This window comes from Phocoena sinus, chromosome 15 (assembly GCF_008692025.1).
Source record: "Phocoena sinus isolate mPhoSin1 chromosome 15, mPhoSin1.pri, whole genome shotgun sequence".
Lineage (NCBI taxonomy): Eukaryota > Metazoa > Chordata > Mammalia > Artiodactyla > Phocoenidae > Phocoena > Phocoena sinus.
Genome location: NC_045777.1, coordinates 62,228,924 through 62,256,160, shown reverse-complemented (window position 1 = coordinate 62,256,160; position 27,237 = coordinate 62,228,924). Strand labels below are relative to the sequence as shown.

The 27,237-nt window shown below is 40.3% G+C and overlaps 1 protein-coding gene across 2 annotated transcripts in view; it reads left to right on the top strand.

Annotated features, from left to right (window-relative positions):
• Nucleotides 1–696: 696 nt before the first annotated feature.
• The window catches only part of PDXDC1 (pyridoxal dependent decarboxylase domain containing 1), a 51,626-nt gene continuing 25,085 nt past the window's right edge, over nt 697–27,237 (top strand). For both annotated transcript variants that reach the window (XM_032604032.1, XM_032604033.1), the window contains exons 1-8: nt 697–878; nt 14,251–14,324; nt 15,287–15,352; nt 17,924–18,004; nt 19,731–19,877; nt 21,045–21,234; nt 22,952–23,020; nt 24,075–24,153. In XM_032604032.1, coding sequence (XP_032459923.1) covers nt 858–878; nt 14,251–14,324; nt 15,287–15,352; nt 17,924–18,004; nt 19,731–19,877; nt 21,045–21,234; nt 22,952–23,020; nt 24,075–24,153 — 727 coding nt within the window. In that variant the 5' untranslated portion in view covers nt 697–857. The remainder of the gene's footprint in view (nt 879–14,250; nt 14,325–15,286; nt 15,353–17,923; nt 18,005–19,730; nt 19,878–21,044; nt 21,235–22,951; nt 23,021–24,074; nt 24,154–27,237) is intronic.

The window sequence follows — 27,237 nt, the reverse complement described above, 5'->3', positions numbered from 1 at the left end:
AACCTAGATGTGCACTGTGAAATGGAGATAATAATGATCTCTACATCACAAGGCAGTTGTACCATAAACTGGAATAGCAGCAACTGATCTATTATTATCATTATTACCTAACAAGTCATAATTGTGGCCTGACACGAAGAAAGTGGCTGAGCCAGTTGTCTCAAAGTCGTTTCCGTCTAGAATTCTGCGGTAAGGTCTGAAACAAATACCTCAGCTCTGATCAGCGCCTTTTCAGAGTAGCGGTCACTGGTCAGGAGTCCAATAGCTGAAACCCGCGAAGCGCTGAGCACCTAGGAAACCACCGAAGCTGCGCGTGCGCGGGGGCGCTCGCTCGCCCCGCCTCTCCGTGGTGAATGGCCTGTTCCATTCCTGAGGAATGTCGATAGCGGGGAGAACTTGGAACACTACTAGAAGTAGAGGTGCGTTACCAGTATTTCCAGCATTTTGCTACATGAGTGACCCCTTATAATTATTATACTTCTACTCTGACACCCGGACAGGCTTCTGAAGAGAGTTTGGAACGGCTCCACCATCCATTCTCCCCCTCTCACCTGGAAACATTTGGGCTGGCCGGCGTGACGGCCTTGTACGGAAGCCTGGACGGCCCCGCCCACCCAGGGCCCCACCCACCCCCGTGGGCCCCGCCTCCCCGTGGGCCCCGCCCTCCCCCGCCTTCCTGAGCTCCGCTTTCCACTCCCCGCTGCGCAGCCAGGAAGTTCCTTCTCTTCTCCGCCCCGCCGCCGCGGGCGAGCGGGACGTCAGCGTTGCCAGCGTGGGAAACGGCGGCGGGGCTCGGGAGGCGGAAGTAGTGCCCGGGATCGCCGGGCCTCTGTCGTGCTCCACCGGCCGCATTAGCCATGGACGCGCCCCTGGAGAAGGTCCGTACCGGGGGTGGATGCGGAGCGGCGGCCGAGGCCCCCGCCTGCGGGGCGCCTGTTTCCCGGTCGCGAGCTGCCATTGTGACCGGGGAGGGGGCCGGGGGCTAACGGGCCCGCCTGAGGAGGCCTGGCTGCGAGGGCGTCCGGCCCGTCGCTCGAGGCTGGGGCCTGGTCACGTCACGGGGCCGGGGGTCTCTGGGGTCCCTGTGGGCCGGGAGAGGCTGGGCCGGGTTCTACCCGGGGCCCCGAACGACCCGGAGCCCAGGTCGGGGGCCGCGGGGCCGACCTTGGGGCCTGCGAGAGCTCGGCTCACCCTCTCGGATGACAGAGCTAACAACTTGCGGCCGCAGAAGCGCCTGGAATGAAGCCCCAGTTGTTTCGGAGCCAATTGGAAACCTGTAGGTTGTCTGTGGGTTCCAAGTTAGGAAGGGAGATGTGCAAGCAGTAATTTGCCATCTTCAGCTAGCCTAGGAATCACCTGGGGCCCTTGGTAAAAATCCAGATTTTTCAGCCCTCGGGTCGGAACCTTGGGGGACGGGACCGGGATCTGTGGGTTTAACGAGGTCCTCACGTGATTCTGATGCAGTAGTTTGAAAGACCCCTGAGGTCCAGAAAGGGGCGGGGCTTCTGTAGATTGTGAATTTCGTCTTTGGGACTGCTGCTGCTCCACAACTTCTGGCTCCCCCTTTCCGTGGCGAGGGGGGGACCCTGAGGTCAGTCGGAAATCCACTGGTAGCAGGGTTTTACTCTGGTTTCCTCTTGGGGAAACAGCAGCGTGATGTACCTGGCTGACCGCTCTGGCATGTGAAATGGATTCTAATTGTCCCGGATTTAGGGCTAGTAAATGAGAACCAGTGCTTGGATTTCTTCACGGATACCTACTTTCAGACCCTGACTTTCTGCCCTCCCTCAAAGTCCTTTCTTTTCAAGCTTGGGAGTCCGCTTGTCCAGACCCGGTTTTTCATATATGTGGAATTCAGGAGCAATGCTAGTGTTTCAAGACTGCTTTATTTTAATTTTGAACTGGTAGAAGTAACATTTTGTCAATTTTTCAATGCAGCAGCTGCTGTGGATTTGTTCACTTGTCACTGGAGAGTTGAAGGGAGTAATTGTACAAGTTGAGCCAGATGTCTTCATGTGCACACAGTGGTATTGCCTATGCCTCCGTTGTTTCTCATATATTGGGTGGAAGGAATCAAGAAAGGACAAAGATAATATGTTTTTCTTACACCGCCTCTGTGGTGATGTTACATGTTTTTCTGTCTAGGAATAAAGTCTTCCCCAGGCTTTTGATGAGCACAGTGTATACCTTGTGGTACTTTGAGTTTCAGTCTAGATCAGTGATTCTCAACCACCAGGCTGTTTTGTTCCCCAGGGGATATTTGGCCAACATTTGGATACACTTTTGATTGTCACAATCAGGCATTAGGAAGGGGCTGCTGGTACCTAGTGGGGTAGAGGCCAGGGATGCTGCTAACATCCGACATTGCACAAGACAGACCCTGTACCAGAGAATTATCAGTAGTGCTGAGGCTGAGAACCCCCGGTCTACACCGTGTGTGGACCAGTAGTTGAATACAAACGCCAGTGGTTGAATACAAAATGATGCTAAAATGTCCCTTCAGTGTTGTTTCCTTTCCAATTTCATAAAGAAGATGGGAGGGGCTTTGTGGCATTTCAGTTAGAAATCTAAAGAACTGGAGTGTTCTTTCCTCCAAGAAGAGTTCGTTATAGGCAAATCTGCAAAACAGAATGGGTTGGAATCCTGCTTCAAATATTACTTTTTCTGGTATTTGATTACTAGATTACAGTGGTTGCTCCCTAAATGTTAATTGATGATAAAAGATCTTAAACTCTTCAAATGAAGATCTGAAGAGGTACTGAAAGTCCAGCATGCTTAAGCCTGGCACATTCACAAAAATTGCAGGGATCTTTCAGGAATTCAGAATGTGTGGGCTGGAAGTCTCTGCCTTAGGCCAGTGTGTAAAATTCTGAATGTAAGTTTTTCAGAACTAGTATTGTGTCTTATTTTTATATTCCCTGAAGCAAGACAGGGCTTTTACTTGTAATGAACAATTTCTCTTGGTGCTAAGTGGGCAGAAAAGAAAAAGCATTGCTGTAATATGAATGTTGAAAATTTTGTGTTGTGAAAAAGTTTGAATCAAGTAAAACATTGAATTGTGTCCATTCTGGTTTCTTTGAGGAATAGACTGCTGGGTTAAATTCTACATTGCTAGTATAAATTTAAGAACTATTTGAGCAGTTCTGAATGATGCCATTTACACTAATCCTTGCATAATTTAGACTGGCTACAGAAACCACAATGTTATTTGATACCCATCCTCTAAAATTTCAAGTAATCTCTCTCACTCTATAATGTAGTGTGCTATCATTGTTTAATAGAATCACTCAGTACATTTCCTTTGGTCCAAATATAATTTTGTACCCTTGCTTTTTCTTAAATATGTAGACATGCAGACCTGCGATGACAGAGCCATTTTCTTGCCCTTGATTTGCTTTTCTTTCACAATATATGTTTTCTTTTTGTATTCAAAATTAGTGACATCCAGAGAAACTATAGATAGGTTAATTATAGGGACAAGGAATTCAAACTAGAAGAGTTGGTGCCTCGGCCCCCCCAATACTGTATGTCCAACTCATAAGGAACAAATCTCACAGTGTTTACTTATGTTAATATCCAAGTTTAAAAATGCCACAGGAAGTAATAACGCTGATGCTGAAGATTTCAATAAGGCACTCAACACACCTACATAACACCTGTTAGTAAAAACCTGCTACTTTATATTTGTAGAACAGCCCAGATCTTTTCCTGCTGCTTGGAAAAATCTCATTCTTCCTGGGTATTATGTTTAGACAAGGTGTATAGCAGTTTGTCTTGCACTTTTTTTTTTTTTTTTTCGGTACGCGGACCTCTCACTGCTGTGGCCTCTCCTGTTGTGGAGCACAGGCTCCGGACGCGCAGGCTCAGCAGCCATGGCTCACAGGCCTAGCCGCTCCGCGGCATGCGGGATCCTCCCGGACTGGGGCACGAACCCGTGTCCCCTGCATCGGCAGGCAGACTCTCAACCACTGCGCCACCAGGGAAGCCCTGTTTTGCACTTTTAATTCCAACCTTGAGTAAACTTAGAGCAGATGTCTCAACCTTGGCACCACTGACATTGGGCTGGATAATTCTCTATTGTAGGAGGCTGTCCTGTGTACTGTAGAATGTTTAGCAGCATCCCTGGCCTCCACCCACTAGATGCCAGTAGCATCTCCTCCCCACAGTGTGACAACCAAAAACATCTCCAGTTGAGGCAGTTGTCCCCTGGGGGTGAAAGGATCCCCTCTGGTTGAGAACCACTGACTTAGAGAATCTAGAGCTGCACTGTCCACCAGCCACATTTTTAAAAAATTTATTTAATTTATTATTTTTGGCGGCGTTGGGTCTTTGTTGCTGCGTGCAGTCTTTCTCTAGTTGCGGCCAGTGGGGCTACTCTTCGTTGCGGTGCGCGGGCTTCTCACTGCAGTGGCTTCTCTTGTTGCCGAGCACAGGCTCTAGGTGCGCAGGCTTCAGTAGTTGTGGTGTGTGGGCTTAGTAGTTGTGGCGCACGGGCTTAGTTGCTCTGCGGCATGTGAGATCTTCCTGGACCAGGGCTCGAACCCGTGTCCCCTGCATTGGCAGGTGGATTCTAAACCACTGCGCCACCATGGAAACCCCACCAGCCACATTTGGCTATTTAAATTTAAATGTAATTAATTAAAATTAAATAAATTTAAAATTTAGTTCCTCAGTCACATTAGCCACATTTCAAGTGTTCAGCAGTCACAATGTGGTTTGTGGCTGCAGTACTGGGGCAGCACAGATAATAGAAATGTTCACCACAGAAAGTTCTATTGGATAGTGCTATAGAGCGGGGCCAATTTATTTATTTACCGTATATCTAATTCTCGTCTCTAAAAGAGGCAACCTTGACCCTGTTTCTGACCTAAATAATTACAACCAAACCCATTTTTTACTGTTGTACTCATCCTGAGCTAAGTTCCCCCCCTACCCCCTTGGACCTGATTTGGAAAATTCTGTTACCACCTTACTGTTTATAAGGGGCAATAGGATCTGCGTGGATGGATCATTGCTGATCATTACTGATAAGGACTACCAGAATTTCTATTCCTGCTCTTTACCTAAAAAGCTCATGTAAAGAACCCCCATTAGCCAAGCTTGAAATGACCAGTTTCTGTGATAAGCCTTTGTAGATCCCTCTCTTACCTAGAATAGAAGGACTTCTGTGAGGATATGATAGCCTATAATGTTACCGTTCATTTAAAGCTGATCTCTATACCATCATGATTGAGGGTTTTGCATACAGGTGCATGGTGCCTAAGGCAGTAAATGATTATCAAATGCTGGGTGTCAGGGAAAGCGTGGCACAAGGTTCCTGATCCTAAAAATTTATGGCGTTGGTGGTTCTCGATTTATTCAAAATTTCAGCTGTAGTTAGCAGAGCTGTTGGTGGTCCCCAGTCCTGTGTGTTCCACCTTATCTAGAATTATGAGTTATAATTATAGATAGCAGTTGCTTGAGCTTAAAGTCATGTTTTCACCTGAAGCAGAAACCTGTTTTGACTTAAATTTTTATTGCTGGTCAACTATGGTCAAAGCCCAGTGCTGAGTGCTGAGAAAGACACAAGGTGAATAAGACATGATCCCTGGAGAGGTTACATTATAGTAAGGGGCATACAAGTTTAGGCAAAGCCTTGTATAACAAAGAGGGGTAAAAAGAATCACAGGAATTAAGAAACAAAGGGCATCGAGTGAGTGACCAGGAAAGAGTATGTGGAAGAGATTCTTTAGGTAGAATATTTAGTTCAGAATCATGGCTTTTCTAGGTTTGTTTTAAATGTAAATATAATGTAGATTTTTACTTTGTTTGTGCCTAATGTTATTGCTGGTAGAACATAAGAGAAAGGAAGCCATTTTACCTTTTAAAGTTAGATATAAAAAATATGCCTCCAGTCACTTTGAAAATGTTTAAAAAATTCCTTTCAGAAACTTATCTAACTTAAATTAAATCCATTCCCTCCAAACAATAGTCAAGGGCCATAAAACTATTTTGAGTTTAATAGTTTGTTTATTTAATTTCTGTTACTATTGCAGTAGTTTTTGTTTTTTGTGGCGAATGCTAAGTGTTTAGCTGCCTTAAGGTTAGTTAGTCCTTGAGGCCCAGCCTGGGGCCCTGTCCACTTTTTTTTCCCCCAGTGCCTGTGGAAAAGGCATGCTGAGCTTCAAATGACTGAGGGCAAAGTAAACCTTTCTGAGATCTTTTTCCTATGTGCAGAAAAACAAACAGCAAAGTAAAGCCTTCAATTTGAAGGTGCAACTCAGGGACATTGAACATTTGCTACAGTGAGATTTTCAGGAGCCTAGTGAGACTGAATTACTTGGTGCAGTCATATGAAATTGCTGTTTTTGTCCCCTAGAAATATCTGAATATTGGCAGTTTCACACAGTTTACAGTTTTACAACAGTAAAGTTCTGAAGATACATAGAAGGAATTGATGGGTTCCTTTCCTTAGAATTATTATTTTTAAGATAAGGTTGGCAACATTAAACCTGCATAATTCCAATTCAGTTTTGGAAATAATGATATTGATAAGGGTAATGGATATCTTTATGTTTCTGAATTGATCCCCCAATAAGTCCTAGGAAACACCTTCTTTAAGAAGCATATCTTAATGACTTATTTTTTCCAGTGACTATAGCATGTTTTGCTTTAAGCAGTTTTCTTTTTGTTCCAGAATAAGTATGTGATTCCAGATAAACTAGTAAACTTCTTAGAAATAGAGCTTGCCTGTTGTGGTATTTTTCCATCCGTGTAGTTATTGGCAAACACTCATAATAAAATGTGTAAATGAACTATATGTAAAATAGATAACTAATAAGGACTTTACTGTATAGCACAGGGAACTCTACTCAATACTCTGTAATGGCCTATATAGGAAAGAATTTAAAAAAGAGTGGATATATGTATATGTATAGCTGATTCACTTTGCTATACACCTGAAACTAATACAACATTGTAAATCAAACTAGATTCCAATAAAAATTTAAAAAAATAAAAAATAAAATGTCTAAGTGAATTGATTCTCTTGGAATACATTTTTGAAATTTAGATTTCGATCCTGGCTTTCCCATCATGTATCTTAAGGCAAGTAAATTGAATGCCCCTTTTTTTCCTTCTGTGTACTTCTTTTTTTTTTTAAACTGTTTTATTTATTTATTTATGGCTGTGTTGGGTCTTCATTGCTGCATGCAGGCTTTCTTTAGTTGTGGTGAGGAGGGGCTACTCTTTGTTGCGGTGCATGGGCTTCTCATTGCGGTGGCTTCTCTTGTAGCAGAGCACGGGCCCTAGGCGCGAGGGCTTCAGTAGTTGTGGCGCGCAGGCTCAGTAGTTGTGGCACATGGGCTTAGTTGCTCTGCAGCATGTGGGATTTTCCCGGAATGGAGCTCGAACCCGTGTCCCCTGCATTGGCAGGCGGATTCTTAACCACTGCGCCACCAAGGAAGTCCCTGTGTACTTCTACTGATGCCAGGTTTGATCTGGTGTTACTAACTTTGCTGCCTCCTTATTGCTACCTGATTTTCCCCGCTCTTTTGTATATTTTTGCCCTTTTTTCCCTATATGTTCTTTTTTGCCTCTTTTCATGAGGGATTTGTAAGTTTAAATACTAACACCTCATGCAATATTTGCAAATCCCTCTTCAACTAAAATATTTTGCTTAATGAGCCAATAAGTACAGTATGTCTTCATGCTCTCACACACTCAAGCGTAAAGTCCACACTCAAGCATAGTTAAAAATAAGATTTGCCAAGAGTATCCAATTCTTAAAAGACAAACATAGACGAAAGTGCCTTGTTCTTAATTAAATACTTTTCTGTTGGAACTACACAAAAGTATTTACAGATGTAGAAATTGAGGCTCCAATGAGTAAGTCAGGTTTGCAAGGTGCTTTTATTACCTTAGAGAATCCCTACATTTTCTCATTGTTGACCCATAAGGAACAGCTGTGTTCCTGAAGCAGCTGCTGCTGTTCTTATTGCTTCTCTGAGATGTGTAGTATTTGGGGCACTTGTTTAGTGCTAGATAGCAGGCATCCTTTGTGTTTTCACCTGGGAGGAAAATATATGGTTTTTGGAAAGTTGATACTTGCATGCTTATCACTATCCAGGATTAACCTTGCTTAGAAAGCTGTGGAAGGCAAAAGAGTAGGTGAAATGTTAGAAACATCAATTCAGAGCTTTATCTGATAACGTTTATCAATTGAAGAAAGGTAGTGATTTGTTTTTTATTGAAGTATAGTTGATTTATACTGTTGTGGTAATTTCTGTGTAGTGTTTTTTTTTTGTAAGTCTAATGCAAATGTTGGAAACTAGCATTTGTTAACATCAAGGCCTTCTATCTGGTACGATCAGCTAGTATTCTCACATGCTTTCGTTTTTCTTCTGTCAATAGTCCTAGAACCCCCCAAAATGAATATTCCTCCCCTGAAAAAAGTTTATTGAAACATGGTGTTGTATACTTCTATTATTAATGAATGTTGTGATTTATATATTTTAAAATTACTCTTTAAACTTCCCCTTTTCTGGACGTTGCTTCTTTTTAAATGTATAGCTCTGCATTTTTCAAACAGCAGTTATTCACATACAATCTTTGCAAATTTTGTCACATCAGTTACCACTTGTATGGTTATTTGCTTAATATTTCTTTTCAGTCGACTAAATCAATTCAACCTCCTTCTTTAAAATTGAGGAACAATTTATATACAATAAAAATATGCACTTTAATTATACAGTTTGAGTTTTGGCAGTTGTGTATAGTCATATAACCACCAGCATAATCAAGATATGGAACATTTCCATCTCCCTAAAAAGTTCCCTTGTGCCCCTTTGCAAGTGGATCCCAGATCTGCTGTCACTACAGCCCTTTTTTTTTTAAACTTAGATTTGTGCTAAACAGTAATGTTTATGAATTCAGGATTTGAGGTATTATTTTTTCCTTAATTCATGTGAAAGTGAATCATATAGTTTTGGTCACACTTTGGTAGGCTGGTTAACTGAAGAAAATGTATACAAGAGCTGATTAAGCATTTGAAAGCTGAGAAAAATTTAAGTGACTGGAGAGCAGTAGTTCCCAGATCTTAGGCCCTAAGATTTTATTCTTCTTCTGCTGTAGTTTCCACTTTTTTTTTTTTTTTTTGCGGTACGCGGGCCTCTCACAGTTGTGGCCTATCCCGTTGCGAGCACAGGCTCCAGATGCACAGGCCCAGTGGCCATGGCTCACGGGCCCAGCCGCTCCGCAGCGTGTGGGATCTTCCCGGACCGGGGCACGAACCCGTGTCCCCTGCATCGGCAGGCGGACTCTCAACCACTGCGCCACCAGGGAAGCCCATGTAGTTTCCACTTTTGAAAGGTTATTATAAACAACTTCTCAGTTAATAAACTTTATTAACAAATGATTGTTTATTCCATTACTAATAACTGGATGTTAATTTTCAATAACATCCATTAAAATAGTGTGGGTTCCCCCCCCAAACTGCAGGTTACATCCTATATATGAGATGTCAAATCAATTTAGCAGGTCATGACCAGCAGTTTTTTTTTTTTAATGAAGTAGAATAAAATGATAAATATAATGTCTTCCGAATAATACGGGTAGGAATAGTACCAGTGTTACCTCATAACTAAGTTGATATAATTCTAGCCAAAAGCAAAAAATAAGTGATTTTTTTCATTAACCCATGTTGCCTTATTCCAAATAAATGTATAATTTCCTCCTGGCTTGAAAAATAGAGAATTACTTCCTGACCTCCTTTACTATTTTATCTTGCATTTGACTTTCAACTTTTTTCCTCCAACATTTAAATTGTGAGAATTTTAATGATATTTTACCATTACATATATACTATTTCTTCTTCTGATAATGGCAGGATATTTTAATATTTAATATCCCACACTGAAAGTGATGGAAATCAACTAGTATAAAAATATTGAAAAGATGCTTATCAAAGGATGAATGGCGGGGCTTGTTTTACAAAATGAGCTGTCTAGTTCTGTGACAGTTATCATATGAACAGTTGAATGGTTCTCCTTAGGAGTTTTGAACTTGCTTTAAGCCATGCCATGCATCTATGTTAGACATAATTGAAGCAAAAATACCGAATCCACTTCATTACACAGAATCAACATAGCTGAAATATAATTTACAAATTTGCAATCTAATGACTAACGGTCTAATAATGGTTTCTGAATCTTCAGTAGTGAACATGTGGTAGTTTTGTAATTAGAAAGTGAACCTGTAGATATACACACTCCATAGGTGCACAGGCTTCAGTAGTTGTGGCACGTGGGCTCCATAGTTGTGGTTCTTGGGCTGTAGAGTACAGGCTCAGTAGTTGTGGCGCATGGGCCCAGTTGCTCCATGGCATGTGGGATCTTCCCGGACCAGGCCTTGAACCCGTGTCCCCTGCATTGGTAGGCAGATTCTTAACCACTGCACCACCAGGGAAGTCCCAAGGATTATCTTTAAAATGAGACCTTACTTAGCTCTAATTATGGTTCTTGAGACAAGAGCTTTTTCAAAATGTGAGTTGCTTTGTTTACTTTTTTGATGAAATTGAGGAGCAGTATTGCCTAGTGGTCAAGAGCACTGGTTCTAGAGTAGTACAGACCTTGTTTTAAATTCTGGCTCCAAAACATACTAACTCTGTGCCTTTGGGTTAGCCAGGCAGTAATGCATGTAAAGGTGTTAATTAGAGCAAGCAACTCAGTAAGTGTTAGTAATTATTAAGGATCACAAATCTTATTGAGCCCTTTTTCTGTGCCAGATCCTGTGTTAGATGCTAAGGGTTGAAAAAATATGACATTCTTCTGGGAACCTGGCATAGAATACTATTTTTTTTCTTCCCTCAATATTGTAAAACAGCCTCCTTCTAAATACCAAATAATGGACATCTTTATTCAACTTAATTCTCACTCATTTTGTTTTGTGTCTGGCTGTTACCCTGCTATTATTTATTAACATTTATCACACAAGTACTCTGGCACTGTAACAGGTGCTGAGGATACGAAATGCAAATAAGAAAGTAGTTGCTGCCCTTAGTAGAAGTTTATGAAGGCATGGTTTAAGGAACCAATTTATAAATATTTTTCTTAGAGCATTTCTTGACTTAAGGCCTAATATCCTGCAACTGGATAACATTTTATATTTTGGATTATCCCGTTAACACAAGCACGTGAGGGTCTACATCATATTCCCATTTAATTGAGTCAAATTTAACTAAAAGTGCTATTTTCCCTACGCACCCGTTACCCACTCCCCGCTGTCCCCACTTAACTCTCTAAAAGAGAGTAGGATCAAGAGCAATTTAAATGTCAGCCTTTCCATTCAATGAGTGTGTGCTTGCTCTCTCGAGAGACTCAGATGGAGAAATGTGAAGCTGTACTTCCCTCTTGCCTCTCTCAGTGTAAACATCTTGTCATCACATGCGATTCTGGTGTTTAAAAATAAGTATTGTCATATGAAGTGGCTTCTAAAGTAAGTCAACTATTTTGTCTATTCTTAACTGAAAAATCTGTTCAATCTTATAGGAGAAGTTAGCCGTGTTGAACTTAGAGGCAGTATGTTGATATCCAATATGCCATGCCTTCCTAAGGGGTTTCAGAGGTAATATGACAACCCAAGAATCAAGCTGACTTTAGATTCTTGGTCTTATAAGAGAAGTCAAAATTAGTAGGAGTCTGAATGGCTGCTTTCAAAAAGCATATAATCTAATTGGGGAGAATACCTATAGTGGAAAGATCATCTATAAACAGTTCATAGTAAAGGATGTAAAGAATCGTGAGGATAAATGGCAGTTGCATATTAGAATGACCCCAGTTTCAAGCCTTCCGTCCTGTTGTCCCCATAAATACAATCATTTGTCAGGCAGTGAGTCCAGATTTTTGGTTTAGGAAAAAATGGTATCGATATCATTAGAGGGGATGTGAACATGTGAAAATGGTTTTATCCATAGGGGTTTCTTGGAAGTAGTGAATTGTGATTTAATAGGTAGTTAGAGGTGGATAAAAGGTACAAGGACATTTCAGATGGGGCAGATGTTATAAGCATGAAACACGGAGGTGTAATTGATCAAGCAAACTGTTTATCTTTTCATTTGGCCAGATGATCAGGGATTGATGTGTCACAGGAGATGAGGGTAGTAAGGACCGTGACCAGAAGACTGAGGAGCAAGATCAATTCTCTTGACCATTATCTGTTCCTCATCCTACTCAGAACTGTTAATGGAGATCATGGAGACCCTTTTAGATTACTCTCTAACCCATCTGGTGCTTACATTTAAATCGTGATTTTTATTGGAAACACCTGTTTTTTTTAATTTTTTTTTTCTCGTGTAAAAATTAGATCGGATGTGGCTATGTGATTATTTTCTAATCTCTTGTAGAATCAGTGTGATGTAATAGAAACAGGCAGAAACACATCAGGAAACCAGGGTTCTGGCACCTCTCTGTCATTTATTAGTTCCATGAGCCTAGGCAAGTCAGTGTACCTCTCTAAGTCTTAGTTTCCTCTCCTCTAAAATGTTATACCAGAATCAGAGGTTTTCATGCTTATACTTTTTTTTCTTCTTTTTAATGAAACTTTTTACAAGTGAAACTTTACTCAAAACCCTATTGTTAAAAACAGCTGATCTCCTTAAGGGGGGGGCAGAGAGGTAGCAGCTCCAACTGGCTACCCAACCCCTTCTCCCCAAAGTTCTTTCCAGGAGTCTTAAGGCTGAGAAGAACACAGGTGGGAAATCCCTGGACTAGACCCCTAAGGTCCCTTCTAGAATTAATATTTTCTGATGCTTACATTGATAAACAGTAGAATTTCTTTAAAAAATAAACAATTTTGAGGAGGTAACACAGTACTAAAGGTAATATACACTCATTGCACATCTACACTGTGTAAACTATTACGAGGTACAAGAGACAATATGAAGAGAAAAGCAGATAAATACACTTGAAGTGTATTTGAAGAGTAAGGGGGGAACAAGAGAGAGCTTCTGTGATTGTTTATAACCTAATTCATACTATACAGAGATTCAGGGCAACAAGATTGTCTCTCTAAAAATTTTTACGGAGATGTAAGAAGAAAGAAAGGAAAATGAGTGTTTCAATTCTGCAAGAATTTTTAAAAATTTGTTTCGTTTATGTTTTGAATGGGAGATAGATGTACACGTGGTACTAAAATCCAAAAGGAACAAAAGGATATGAACTAAAAAGACTCCCTCTGACCCCTGTAGCCATTCTTTGGAGGCAGTCACTATGGCTAGCTTGTGTAAGTGTCCCAAAGTTTTTAGAAGCACTTGCAGATGTTTGAGCGTATTAGTCTCCTGGGGCTGCTGTAACAAATGAGCACAAACTGGGTGGCTTAGAACAACAGAAATACATTCTCTCTCAGTCCTGGAGGCCAGAAGTTTGAAATCACTGTCGCTGGCAGGGCTGCGCTCCCTCCAGAGGCTTGGGGGGAGTGTCCCTTCCTTTCTTGTTCCAGCTTATATTGCTTGCCAGCCATCCTTCCCTGTTTGGTGGCTCCGTCACTCCAGTTTCAAGGCCAGCATCTTCAAATCTCTCTCTGCTCTGTCTTCACGTAGTCTTCTCTCTCTGTGTGGTCTCCCTCCAATTCTCTCATGTGGATACATGTGATTGAATTTAGGGCTCACCTGGATGATTCAGGGTAATCGTGCCATCTCAAGATCCTTAATCACATCTGCAAAGACTTTGTCATATAAGGTAATGTTCACAAATTCCAGGGATTAGGATGTGAATATCCTTTGGGGGGCTATTTTTCAGCCTACTACAACAGTAAAATGAATAGTATACTATACATACTTTTCTGGACCTTGCTTCTAATAGTGAACAACTGAAATAACCTAAGGGTCCATTAATTCAGGACTGGTTCAGTAAATTATAATACATCCATCAGATGCAAAAAGGTGTAACCACTAAGAGGAATGAAGTAGACCTGCTGACATGGAACCATATTCACTATAAAGCAGAAAAAAGCAATTTGGAGAGGTGCATATGAGCAAAGTGAAACTTTGGAGAGATACGTCAAACTTAAAAGTGGCCTCCCCTGGGGAGTGGGACTTTTTTATGTTATACCTTTGTACTGTTGGAATTTTAAAATCAAACATGTTCTTTAATAATGCAGGTATTTTATAATAAATCCAGAAGAAAATGGACTTGGATTTAGTTTTTCTGGATGAATTATGTTGCAGAAGTAATAGAGGGTTGTTAAAATTTAACCTTTTGAAAATTTGTTTCCCAGATAGCAGACCCTACACTAGCTGAAATGGGAAAAAACTTGAAGGAGGCCATGAAGATGCTAGAGGACAGTCAGAGGTGAGCCTGTGGAACAGAAGTGACCCATTAAATGTGTTCAACTTGCTGTGAAACTGGCAGCACTAGTTTCCTTCTGTTAAAGACACCTCTTGGTCTGTCATACAGAGTGAAGTAAGTCAGAAAGAGAAAGACAAATACCGTATGCTAACACATATACATGGAATCTAAGAAAAAAAAAAATGTCATGAAGAACCTAGGGGTAAGACAGGAATAAAGACACAGACCTACTAAAGAATGGACTTGAGGATATGGGGAGGGGGAAGGGTAAGCTGTGACAAAGTGAGAGAGTGGCATGGACATATATACACTACCAAACGTAAGGTAGATAGCTAGTGGGAAGCAGCTGCATAGCACAGGGAGATCAGCTCGGTGCTTTGTCACCACCTAAAGGGGTGGGATAGGGAGGGTGGGAGTGAGGGAGACGCAAGAGGGAAGAGATATGGGAACATATGTGTATGTATAACCGATTCACTTTGTTATAAAGCAGGAACTAACACCATTGTAAAGCAATTATACTCCAATAAAGATGAAAAAAAAAAGACACCTCTTGGTTTCAGAACGTCACACTTAGCTTCAGCTGAATTTAAAATTGGTATTTGTCTTGGTTATAAGGTGCTTTGTAATTAAAGGATTTTGAAATTAAGGGACAGGACTTATAATTTTCAGTCCTGCCTACTAAGAGTTTCATTTATTTAATATATTGACTTGAATCTATAAATACTTCTTACTGTATATTCAGGTCATATAGGGCATCAACTAACCAAGCAGTGGCTTGAAGTATTATTATATTTTTAATATTATTTTCCTGAAACTAAACCCTACCCCAGCCTGGGGGCTGGGACGAGAAGGCGAGATGTGTGTTTCAAATCTCATATCATTTACTAAGAGTTTGTGAGCAACATTATCACATGTTCATGCTCAAATGTTAGAAGGTTAACAGTTTTTTATTTCGTTTAAATTAGAAGAACAGAGGAGGAAAATGGAAAGAAGCTCCTATCAGGGGATATTCCAGGGCCACTGCAAGGCAGGTAGGTGGCAATGAAGATAAGTACCTTTACTTAGGGTGTACACTTTCTTTAAACCAAGATTTTACCATCACTGACTTACAATTTTAGTTTTAATGAGCACAAAGCAAATTGAGAGTTATATGTAGTGTAACAGAAAACTGAAATGCCATTGGTTGGTTGGTGATAACGCTAAACCTACTGTTTCTCCCCCTTTCCCGTTCAGAGTTTAACACAGCCTCGTAACTCAAAAGTGATACGCAAACTCATAATTATAATCAACTATCATACTTGATTCATCCTTGAAACCAGTAATCTATTTGGTAGACTGAGCTTTATTGTGAGAGTTATTTTAACTTGATAAGATTTATCATTTTATTATATAGTAAATGAGAGGAAAATGTCAACTCTAATTTATTAGCAGAGTGGTTTATTTTTTGGCAACTAAAGCAAATCTGTCAAGTGTTTGTGACTTGAGCTATCAGGGAAGAAGTCAGAAAAATAAGTAGTTATCCAACTAACATTTTCACAGGATGTTAGCATTCAGTCTGGAGTTAAAGTCCCAGCCCAGTTTCCCTCAGACAAACTTATTATTTTTTTTATAACCAGGAAACTGTACGTAGGTAAATAGTACAACTCCCTTAAGTTGTCCTTTGACCTGAATATAAATATGTACAATAAGTATGTTGCAAAAGAGTAGTATAGAAGAAGGATCCCAGTGTGCCAATAAATGTCACATCTAACACACCCAGATACTAATTTTTTTTTTGGCTGCGTTGGGTCTTCGTTGCTGCGCACAGGCTTTCTCTAGTTGCAGCAAGCAGGGGCTACTCTTCGCTGCAGTGTGCTGGCTTCTCATTGCAGTGGCTTCTCTTGTTGCAGAGTACGGGCTCTAGGCACACGGGCCTCAGTAGTTGTGGCTCGCTGGCTCTAGGGCGCAGGCTCAGTAGTTGTGGCTCACGGGCTTAGTTGCTCTGCGGCATGTGGGATCTTCCCAGACCAGGACTCGAACCCGTGTCCCCTGCAGTGGCAGGTGGATTCTTAACCACTGTGCCACCAGGGAAGTCCCCAGGTACTAACATTTTAAAATAAGCACTCCTGCTTGTAGATGAAGGGTGCTGACTTGAAGTCCTCTACGGGTGAAGTTCATTCTCCAACTGAGAACAGGAACCAAATCTTGTAAGTCTCCTCATCCCAGGCCTACTGAAGGGAATTAAAGCGTTCCACTCATCCCACAGAAGTTTCCCTAGAAGACGTACTACCAAGAACATCCGTAATTCTCAGAGTGGGAGGGCATTAATGTCACCAGTCAGGAGTACTCACACTAATAATGCTAATAGCCAGCGCCTGAGATAGCAGTTCCCCAGGCGTGGCATTCGGTGCTTTCCATGGACTGACAGCATCCTCACAGTTGTATAATGTAGGGCTTCGTGAGTTTCAGTAGCTTGCTCAAGGTCACGTGGCCTCATCTCTACACAATGTCCAAGGATCAGAGTCCCTCACACGTGAAGGTCAGCACCTTGAGGAGGATAGGTTTGGGGACATTGTTTTGATGGTGCTTTTTGAAAAGAGATAACTTTTTTTTTTGGGGGGGGGCTGCATTGGGTCTTCATTGCTGCGCATGGGCTTTCTCTAGTTGTGGCGAGTGGCGGCTACTCTTTGTTGCAGTGCGCAGGCTTCTCATTGCAGTGGCTTCTCTTGTTGCAGAGCACAAGCTCTAGGCGCACGGGCTTCAGTAGTTGTGGCTCACGGGCTCTAGAGCACAGGCTCAGTAGTTGTGGCACACGGGCTTAGTGGCTCCACGGCATGTGGGATCTTCCTGGACCAGAGCTCGAACACATGTCCCCTGCATTGGCAGGCGGATTCTGAACCACTGTGCCACCAGGGAAGCCCGAAAGAGAGAACTTTTTATTAGTCACATTCTCATTAATAAAGTGATAGTTTTTTGACATCACATGTTTTACAAGTTGCCTTGCTATTGCTTAGAACTTCACCTTTCACATTCTTCTCGTAAGTTTCCACCTCCTCATGTGATGAGCGTTTAAAAACATATCTTGGATAGAAGTAAGTGTTTACACTGCAAGCGAATCTGCAGTTTCCCCAGCTTGGGGAAGAGGTAATAATAAATCATGCTTGCATTTCATGTTTAGCTCTGTTAGAACAAACAGACAAGACTCCCACATGGAGGGAAGCTAGATACACCAGTGGCATTGGAGTATTCTTGCTGCTTTTGTGACCTTCCAACAGCTTATAAGGACTACTTCGGCCCTTATTACATGCTTATTAAATAGTCTCCAAGATTCAAATGAACAGGTAGAGAAATATTGCTAAAGCTGGTGAAATTTTTAAAAATCAAATTAATATTTAGGCAGAAGATTAATCACAAGTAAGGTTATATTCAGAATTCAGTTGATAATTTGAGGTTTGTTTTTAAAATGATGTATACTGTATCTCAAAACACATTATTTCTTTCGTAGCTCCTCAGTTAAAAAAGAAAACATGTCAAGCTAGTTTATACGAGAGAAAAATAGTGAGAGACTGGTGAGGGATGTGTGCTGTTTCCACCTGTTTGTCAGCTGTTTTTCTGTTCCGCAGTGGACAGGACATGGTGAGCATCCTCCAGTTAGTTCAGAATCTGATGCACGGAGATGAAGATGAGGAGCCCCAGAGTACCCGGTAATGGAGAACAGTTGGCAGCTTCTGTTTGAAAGTATATGTGTTCTTGATTTTGATAATGATTGCATTCTCACAAGTTGCTGCAGTAATAAGCTATATTTAATTCCTAGTTACGTGTGATATTAAAATGATGTTCAGTTTCTTCAGAGAGACATTGACATATTTTAGATAATATATTTTGTAAAAGGAAGTCATTTACTAAAATCTTGTCGTTTTTATGGTCTTGTGTCTTAGGGAGGGGCTGGCACAGGGGCCAGAGAATAGCTGCCGTGTGCTTTTCTGTTTCTGACTGCTTCTGCTCCTGTGCTTCCGCCCCTGATTGCTGAGAAGTGCTGCAGCTGAATTCCTTGGTGGCAGGCCGCTTTGTCTGTGAATCATCTGTTTATTTTATTTCTGTTTATGCATCTATCAAGCAATTTATTTAGTTTCATTTTCTGTTTAATAGTTTTAAATTTAATTTTTTTGGAGTAAGTAATTCATTCTTCCAGTTCAAATTTCAAAAGATAGAAAGGGTGTATACACAAAGGCAATTTTCCTTCTTACCTCTGCCTCCCTACCTTGTTCTCCTTCCTAGAGATAAGTTGCCAGTTTTTTGTGTATTCGTCAGAGATACTTTATGTGTATGTACACCCAATCAAAATGTCTGTGCTCACCCCCTCCAGTACCTAAATACTACGCATGTTGTTCTGTGACTTGCTTTTTTCATTTATGTCTTGGAGTTCCTGGCATAGCAGTATACAAGGAGCTTTCTCCTTTAAGAGCTGTTTAGTGTTACTCTAAATGGATGAGCCATATTTTATTTAACTAGTCTCCTTTTCATGTTTTACTCTTATGAACATTCCTACAGCCAGTAACTCTGTACATGTGTCATTTCTCATAGAAGAAGTGTTTCTGTAGATTAAAGTCCTAGAAGTGGGATTGCTGGGCCAGATAAGTTTGTGCATTTGTAAATTTGACAGATATTGCCAAATTTCCCTTCGTGGAATTGTGCCAATTCACATTCCCACCCATAATGTGTGAGAGTACATCTTTCCCCACACCTTTGCCTGAAAGGGTATTAGCAGACTTAAGGATCGTTGCCAGTCTGATAGGTGAGAAATGATATTTCAGCATAGTTTTAGTTTGCATTTTTCTTATGAACCAGATTAAGTGTCTTTTTGTATGTCTTAAGACCCATTTATATTTCCTATTCTATGAACTGTCTCCTTTGCCCAGTATCCTGTCAATTTTTTGTGTTTTTCTTTTTACATTTATTCTTTATAAGGGAAATTAGTCCTTCCACTTTAATATGTAAAACAATACCTAGTTCCCCTTGAATGTGCTGTGTTGTTATAAATAGCTATTTAATGCAGGGAATTGATCTTCGTCTGTTGATTATTAAATTTTCTGCACATTTTAGCTCTACTCTCCATAGTTCTTCAACTGGTATTTAATTTAAAAAACTTTTTTGGAGAAAATTATTCAAAAACAGTTTGTGTATTTAGTTGGTATTCAATAAAAAGGATATTTATCTCCTAGGACTTGAATTTAAAAAAAGAAATTTCCCCCCAAACTATTAATACCTTATGCATTGAATTTTCTAAATGTATCTCAGTGTCTGCCTTCTAGGCCATTAAATGCATTTCAAGTCTGACAGAAATTTGTGTGGAATAATGTGTCTCTGTGTTTTATTTATTTATGCTTTGACTAATACTTTTTTTTTAATCTAATAAATTTTGATTAACAGAATCCAGAATATTGGAGAACAAGGTCATATAGCTTTGTTGGGGCACAGTCTGGGAGCTTACATTTCAACTCTGGACAAAGAGAAGCTGAGAAAACTTACAACTAGGATACTTTCAGACACTACCTTATGGCTATGCAGAATTTTCAGGTAATAAGTTTTTGGTTTCTGGTAAAGACATTTATGTGTTGGGTATAGACTGTGAGAGATCTATTTTCTGGAGCTATGCTACCTGGGTTCAGCTCTGCCTCTTCCCTTTCCTCTTGGAAGCGTTACTTAACCACTCCGTGCCTCAGTTTCCTTATCTATGAAATGGGGATAGCCTTAATATCTATTTGATGACATTGTTGTGAGGATTAAATGAACTAATGAATTAATACATGTAAAGAGCTGAGAACATGAGCACATACATGTTGGATAGTGTCCACAGTTACTTGTTCTTAAGATTCCTAATTGGCACATGTTGATAGAAGGTACAGCAGTGGAATAGGTTCAAGTATTTTTAATCAAAGTATTAGCTGTGCTTTAGTAAAAAGGAAATGCTGTCATAAGGAAGATGAGTATGTGTTATGAAATTGAAATTTGCTTTATACTGTGATAATATTGGCATTATTAAGGAATTCTAGCAGACTAAGGAGTCAGTAGAAGAAATGGGACCAATGGTATTTTGTGTTTATTTATGCTATTATGTTTATGGAAAAGGAATGTTTACCTAACGTTGGAACATTTAACTTGGGAGACTTATTTTCAGATGCTGGGAAAGAGCTTGACCTGGCGAGAGTATGAATTTGCCTAACTGTATGGCAAAGGAGAAATTTTCTTCTGTTCTAATAAAAATCCAATACCTGTAACTGAAAATCTCTCTGTCCTTCTTTTTGGAGAATGAGAAGAATAAAATGTCCCAGGCAGATATTAGTGAAAGCAAAAGTTAGCCTGACTAGCATTTTTGACAGTTTTACTTAACTTTGGATGTTTTAGGGCTGAAACTACTAAGAACCATGCCTGCATTATCCAGTGCTGGCTTTATTGTAAAGTAAGCCAGTCCATGATCTTCAGCCTTTTTATATCTGAGGGATTTCCATTCTCTACTGGTTTTCATAGTTTCTGCTCTTTCTGGAGCTGGGTGTGGATGAGGGGTCATTGCCTCTGTTCTTTATGACCTCCAGCTGCAGTGAGGTGTCAGCCCACTGAGATGAGGGTGATTCCTATCTCCTTTCACTGAGATAGGAATTGAGAAAAGAATTACTTCCATGGTTATAAGACTGGGATATAATATCAGAGATAGGAACATACTGACATATGGGTGTCTCTTAACAGGTATGAAAATGGCTGTGCTTATTTCCATGAAGAAGAAAGAGAAGGACTTGCAAAGATCTGTAGGCTTGCCATTCATTCCCGTTATGAAGACTTTGTGGTGGATGGGTTCAATGTGTTATATAACAAGACGCCTGTTATATATCTAAGTGCTGCTGCTAGGCCTGGCCTGGGCCAGTACCTCTGTAATCAGGTAATGTGGCATAAGGTGGATATTTTAAAGAAACGATGTTTTGTTCTGTCCTGGAAGTTTTTCTTTAGCTGCTGTTTTTTTCAAGTGAAAAGAAAGGTGATTTTCTTATAAGCTTGTTTTGTCATTATTATGTATAAATGTGTATTAATAAATTTATATATAGATATATATTTTTTTTTTTTATTTGCCCAAAGGCAACCACAGTCAACACGTTACTTTATTTCCTTTCAGACTTGGCTTAATCAGAGTGTATGTGTGTTTTTACATAGCTATAGCTGGCTTTTTTCACTTACTGTTATACAGGTTCATATCATGTTTTACCAGTTCTCCAAAGTAAAGTATATTTTTAATATCTTCATAATATTCCTTCAAGTGAGTATATAGTATTTTACCTGTTTCCCTTTTGGGCAATTAGAGTGTTCGCATTCTTTTGCTTTTTATGACCATTTTGAGGAAGTGCTCTTTGTATAGTGCTTTTATGGACATCTTTGTGCATGAAGCTTTTCTATACTTTGGGTTGTATTCCTCAGATGGATTTTCAGAGCCAGTCTAGAATTATTAGATCAAAGAGCATTACCTTTTTTTTTTTTTTTTTTTTTTTTGCATTACCATTTTTTAAAGTTCACGGTAGCCTGATTACGGGGCTACCTTGAGTCAAGAACTTGTTAAGCCTCTTGGCCAAGAATGTTTTAAAGTAAAACCCATAGGATTGGAGGGGTTGTCTTTTGTAAGATGGAGGAGTCCAGGGAGATACATAGGGGAAACTCAGGGCTTAAGTTGATTCTGAGCTGTGGTCATTGGTGGCAAGAAATTATGTCCTCTTCTTGAGGGTGTACAAAATAAGGAGTTTTATAATATCTCTGTAGAAACATGAAACAAATTACTTATTGAGTACCTACTGTAGGCCAGACTCTTATGGACCCAGAGCTGTCTTGGAACAGCAGTCCAATCTGCAAAAGATGTGTGAGAGTGTTCTGTTAAGTGGGAAAGGTAGGTGGCAGAATAGTCATGTTCATGTTTTAAAAAGTGTGTACATGCTTATATGCATATGTTTTTTATACCTAGATATATAAATATATATATTTTTGCCTAGCAATTATCTGCAAGGTTCTATACTAACCTATTAACAGTAGTAGATTGGTGGCTTATGGGGGGGGATGTTCACTTTTAATTTCTATAATTTTTTATTGTGTGTTTTACTTGGGTTTCACTTTCATAATTTAAAAGAAAAATTCTTTAAGGGGATAAAGTGTGAATAAATTGCTTGTTAAATTTTTGGTCTTTAAATGCTTCCAAGTTTTAGTTATACAGAGCAATATGCTGCAAATGTTAAAAAAAATTCCTAAAACATATACTCCTTAAGGATTTGGAAGCTAAGAATGAGGAATATAAAATTTATTTGACAATTACTGTCTCCATAACGCTGACTTCATTTCTCTCAAGATATGTACATCTGCTAGTCCATATCTGTTGCTTTTTAGGAATTGGTGGACCCATAAATAAGATATTGTACTTTGAATGCCTTTAGCTGGTGTTATTTACCACTTATCCTTGGAGGAAGGATTTTAAATTATCCCCCCAAATGCTCATATTAAGAGTTCCTAAGGAGAGAGAATATTTAAAAAGAATAATTGTGACTTAGAGCCACAATCTTTTGGGGACATAAGGGAATGGTGACAAAGATCTTTCTTGTAAAATTGTATGTTTCTTCTTGCAGCTTGGCTTGCCCTTCCCCTGCTTGTGTCGTGTACCCTGTAACACTATGTTTGGATCCCAGCATCAGATGGTGAGTTCTTTAGGTTTATAAAATAATAAAGAATTGTGTTTTGAAACCGTACCTTCCTTTAAACTGCAGTTCTATTTGCTGGCCTCCAGATAATTATTAGGTTATTCATGGATTGCTTAGATCTTCCTGTTGCATAATACATGCTGCCAGGTTTGAATGTCCAGGAAGATTGGCTGGCATAAAGGTGAGGAGCACCTGGCTCTTAAGGAATCTTGTAATCACTGTATCACCTGTTTTAAGTAGAAACATGGAGTCCAATTAAGCCTCAGAAATTCCTTCTAAAGCTCATTCTTTCAAATGGTTATCACTGTTGCCTGGATTTATGAATGGGCAGATTTTGATTATTGTAATCCTTGGCATTGGATTCTGCTTATTTTTAGACATGCAAGAGATAAGCCTTTCCATACTGAAGTCAGAAGCAAAAGGGATAGGTTTTAGGGTTCTGCATTTCTTTTTTTTCTTTTTCTTTTTTTTTTTTTTTTGCCATACGCGGGCCTCTCACTGTTGTGACCTCTCCCGTTGCGGAGCACAGGCTCCGGATGCACAGGCTCAGCAGCCATGGCTCACGGGCCCAGCCGCTCTGTGGCATGTGGGATCCTCCCGGACCGGGGCACGAACCCGTGTCCCCTGCATCGGCAGGTGGACTCCCAACCACTGCGCCACCAGGGAAGCCCTCTGCATTTCTTTATCAAGGTAGTTAGATTTTCTGGTTCAGATACGTCAATGAGTAATATCAGAGATAACATTTTTGGTTGTTTTTGGTGGGGGGGTTTGAGAGAACATTTTTTTTATTGTAAATGTTTAAAACTAGAGAAATGTTGGTTCTGTATGTCCAGTTTCTAACTTTAATCTCATTTAACTGATTTTTCTAGTTTTGAAGGAAAACGATTTTATTTTCACAACTATGATTGGAGAAAAAAGGAAAATTGTCAAGAAAAGAATTGCTCTGATAAATTTTGAGAGTCATCTGCTTCTTTTAGAAGTTATAATTTTTCAGTGTATACACTTTTGTGCGGGTTGTCTCATGTTTTTGTGGTTTGTCTTTCAATCCCAGGACGTTGCCTTCCTGGAGAAACTGATTAAAGATGACATAGAACGAGGAAGACTGCCTCTGTTGCTTGTTGCAAATGCTGGTAGGTATCATGAACCTGAATCTTCCATTTTGGACATACAAGAAAGAGGCTAGATAGTTAGCCTAAAAGAGATCAAGTCTTAAGAATGTTTGTGTGCCACGTGTTTAAGGAAGTCGGTAGCAGCACTGTGGTGAGAATTACAGTACTAAAGTTTTAGCTCATTAGATTCCCTTAATTGTTGGTTTGTTTTGGGAGTTCTTGTTTGTGTGTATATACTTTTTCATTTAGGTTGTGCTTCTCTATTCCTTCATATGCTTCCTTTCTAAATTGAATTTTTTTTTTTTTTTTTTTTGGCTGTGTTGGGTCTTCGTTGCTGCACGCAGGTTTTTCTCTAGTCGCAGCAAGCAGGGGCTATTCTTTGTTGCATGTGTGGGCTTCTCATTGTGGTGGCTTCTCGTTGCAGAGCACGGGCTCTAGGTGCACAGGCTTCAGTAGTTGTGGCATGTGGGCTCAGTAGTTGTGGCTCACGGGCTCTAGAGCGCAGGCTTAGTAGTTGTGGTACACGGGCTTAGTTGCTCCGTGGCATATGGGATCTTCCTGGCCCAGGGCTCAAACCCGTGTTCCCTGCATTGGCAGGTGGATTCTTAACCACTGTGCCACCAGGGAAGCCCTAAATTAAATTCTTAAATGTCACATTTAAATGTCCACCTTTGAGACAGCTGGTCAGCTACCACTTTCTGCTGTGCTCACCACATTGTATTCAGCATTGTACTTGAAGCTCTAGATAGTGAAGTAAGGCAAGAAAAATAATTAAATGACATACAGTTTGGAAAGGAAGAATAAACTGTCTTTATTTGCAGATGGCATGATTGTATAGGTAGAAAGTCCTAAGGAAACCACAAAGAACAGCCATTGGAACTAATAAGCAGGTCTATCAAGCTTGCAATGAACAATTGAAATTTAAATGCCATTCATAATAGCATCAAGAAAAAAACCTTTATGGATAAATTTAACAAAATAAGGCAAGATATGTACACTGAAAACTACAGAATGTTGCTGAGAGAAATTCAAGAAGACCCAAATAAATGGAACAATATGGCATGTGCATGGGTTGAAAGACGCAATATTATTAAGTCATATCTCCCCAAATTAATCTGTAGATTCAACTCAATCCTTATCAAAATCTCAGCAGACTTCCAATTTCTTATAGAAATTGATGAGCTGATTTTAAAATTTATATGGACATAAAAGGATCTAAGAAGAGACAAAATAATTGTGAAAAAGAACAACACTGGAAGACTTATCCTATCTGACTTTTAGACTTACTGTGCAGCTACAAATAAAAGAGTGTGAGATTGGGCTTCCCTGGTGGTGCAGTGGTTGAGAGTCCGCCTGCCGATGCAGGGGACACCGGTTCGTGCCCCAGTCCGGAAAGATCCCACGTGCTGCAGAGCGGCTGGGCCCGTGAGCCATGGCCGCTGAGCCTGCGTGTCCGGAGCCTGTGCTCCGCAACCGGAGAAGCCACAGCAGTGAGAGGCCTGCGTACCGCCAAAAAAAAAAAAAAAAGAAAAGAAAAAGAAAATGGAAAGGCAAATAACAGACTGGGAGAAAATATTTGCAAAATATTTTTCTGACAAAAGACTATATCCAAAATATATAAGGAAGTTTTACAATTCAATATTTTGGAGGTAGACAGTACAGTTTTTAAAGTGAACAAGAGATTTGAGTAGAAACTTTGCCAAAGAAAATATATGAACGTATAAGCACTTGAAAAGATGCTTAGAGAAATGCAAAATAAAACCACAGTGAGCTACTACTATATATCTGTTAGAATGGAGAACATAAAAAAATACAATGCCAAACACTGGTGAGGATGCAGAGTAACTGGAACTATCCCTTCAGTTAGGGATGCAATATTCCTAACTGAAAACAACCCAGATGCCCTTCCCTTGATGAATGGATAAACAAATTGTAGTATAAACATATCATGGGATACTAAGCAATAAATGGAAATAACTACTGATCACACATATCAACACAGATGAATTTCAAAAGCATTCTAAGTGCCAAAATCCAAACATGAAAGAAGTTACATAGTATATGATCCGTTTATATGAAATTCTAGAAAGATAAAACTACAGTGACAGAAAACAGATCACAGTTTTCTGGGGCCAGTGAGGAGTATAGAGAAGGGTGAAACTTCAGGGGGGATGAGGGAACTTTTGGTGTGATGGTGGTTGCACACTGTATTTGTCAGAATTCATTGAACCATACCCTTAAATGAGTGGATTCTATTGTATGTAAATTATACTTCAATCAGTAAAGCTAATTATTTAAAAAAATAATAATAAACAGAAAAAACACATATCCACCTTGTTGCCAGCAGAAAAACTACCACTTTCTGCCTGCCTTAGTATATTGTATGTTTAAAAAGAAACATAGGGCTTCCCTGGTGGAGCAGTGGTTGAGAGTCCGCCTGCAGATTCAGGGGACACGGGTTCGTGTCCCGGTCTGGGAAGATCCCACATGCCGCAGAGCGGCTAGGCCCGTGAGCCATGGCCGCTGAGCCTGCGCGTCTGGAGCCTGTGCTCCGCAACGGGAGAGGCCACAACAGTGAGAGGCCCACATACCGCAAAAAAAAAAAAAGAAAGAAACATAACCAGTCTACTATCAATCACTTAATAGATGGGAGAGGCTGCAGTTTACACGTGATTGAGTGGTTTACCAGTGTGACTACATTGCCGTCACCAGAGTGCACGTCCCAGTGGTTAGCAAGTGGGCGTTGCCAAAAAAGAAAGAGAGCCTGAATGTGGTCCAGTCACTTAAACACGGCACAGTGCTTTATGTTTTGATGGCTCATGTGACACAACCCATGTGTTGGCCTTTGATCTTGTTTCTACTAAACTAAATGTGTCATTTTAGATTTTTTTTTAAAATTTGAGACAAATTTAGGTGGGGGGAGGAGTGGAGTTGTCAGCCCTTTTCCTGGCATAACCCCTGCAAAAGAAGCACTTGTATTAGTTGTGTTTGTTGATGAGCGTTAGGAGTCTTGTGAGGTGGGTTCTGCTAACTGGAAATTTAGGACAGTTGGGAGAATGTGTGACTGTGCATTTTACTAAAGGCTCTGTGAGGAGGATCTGCCCA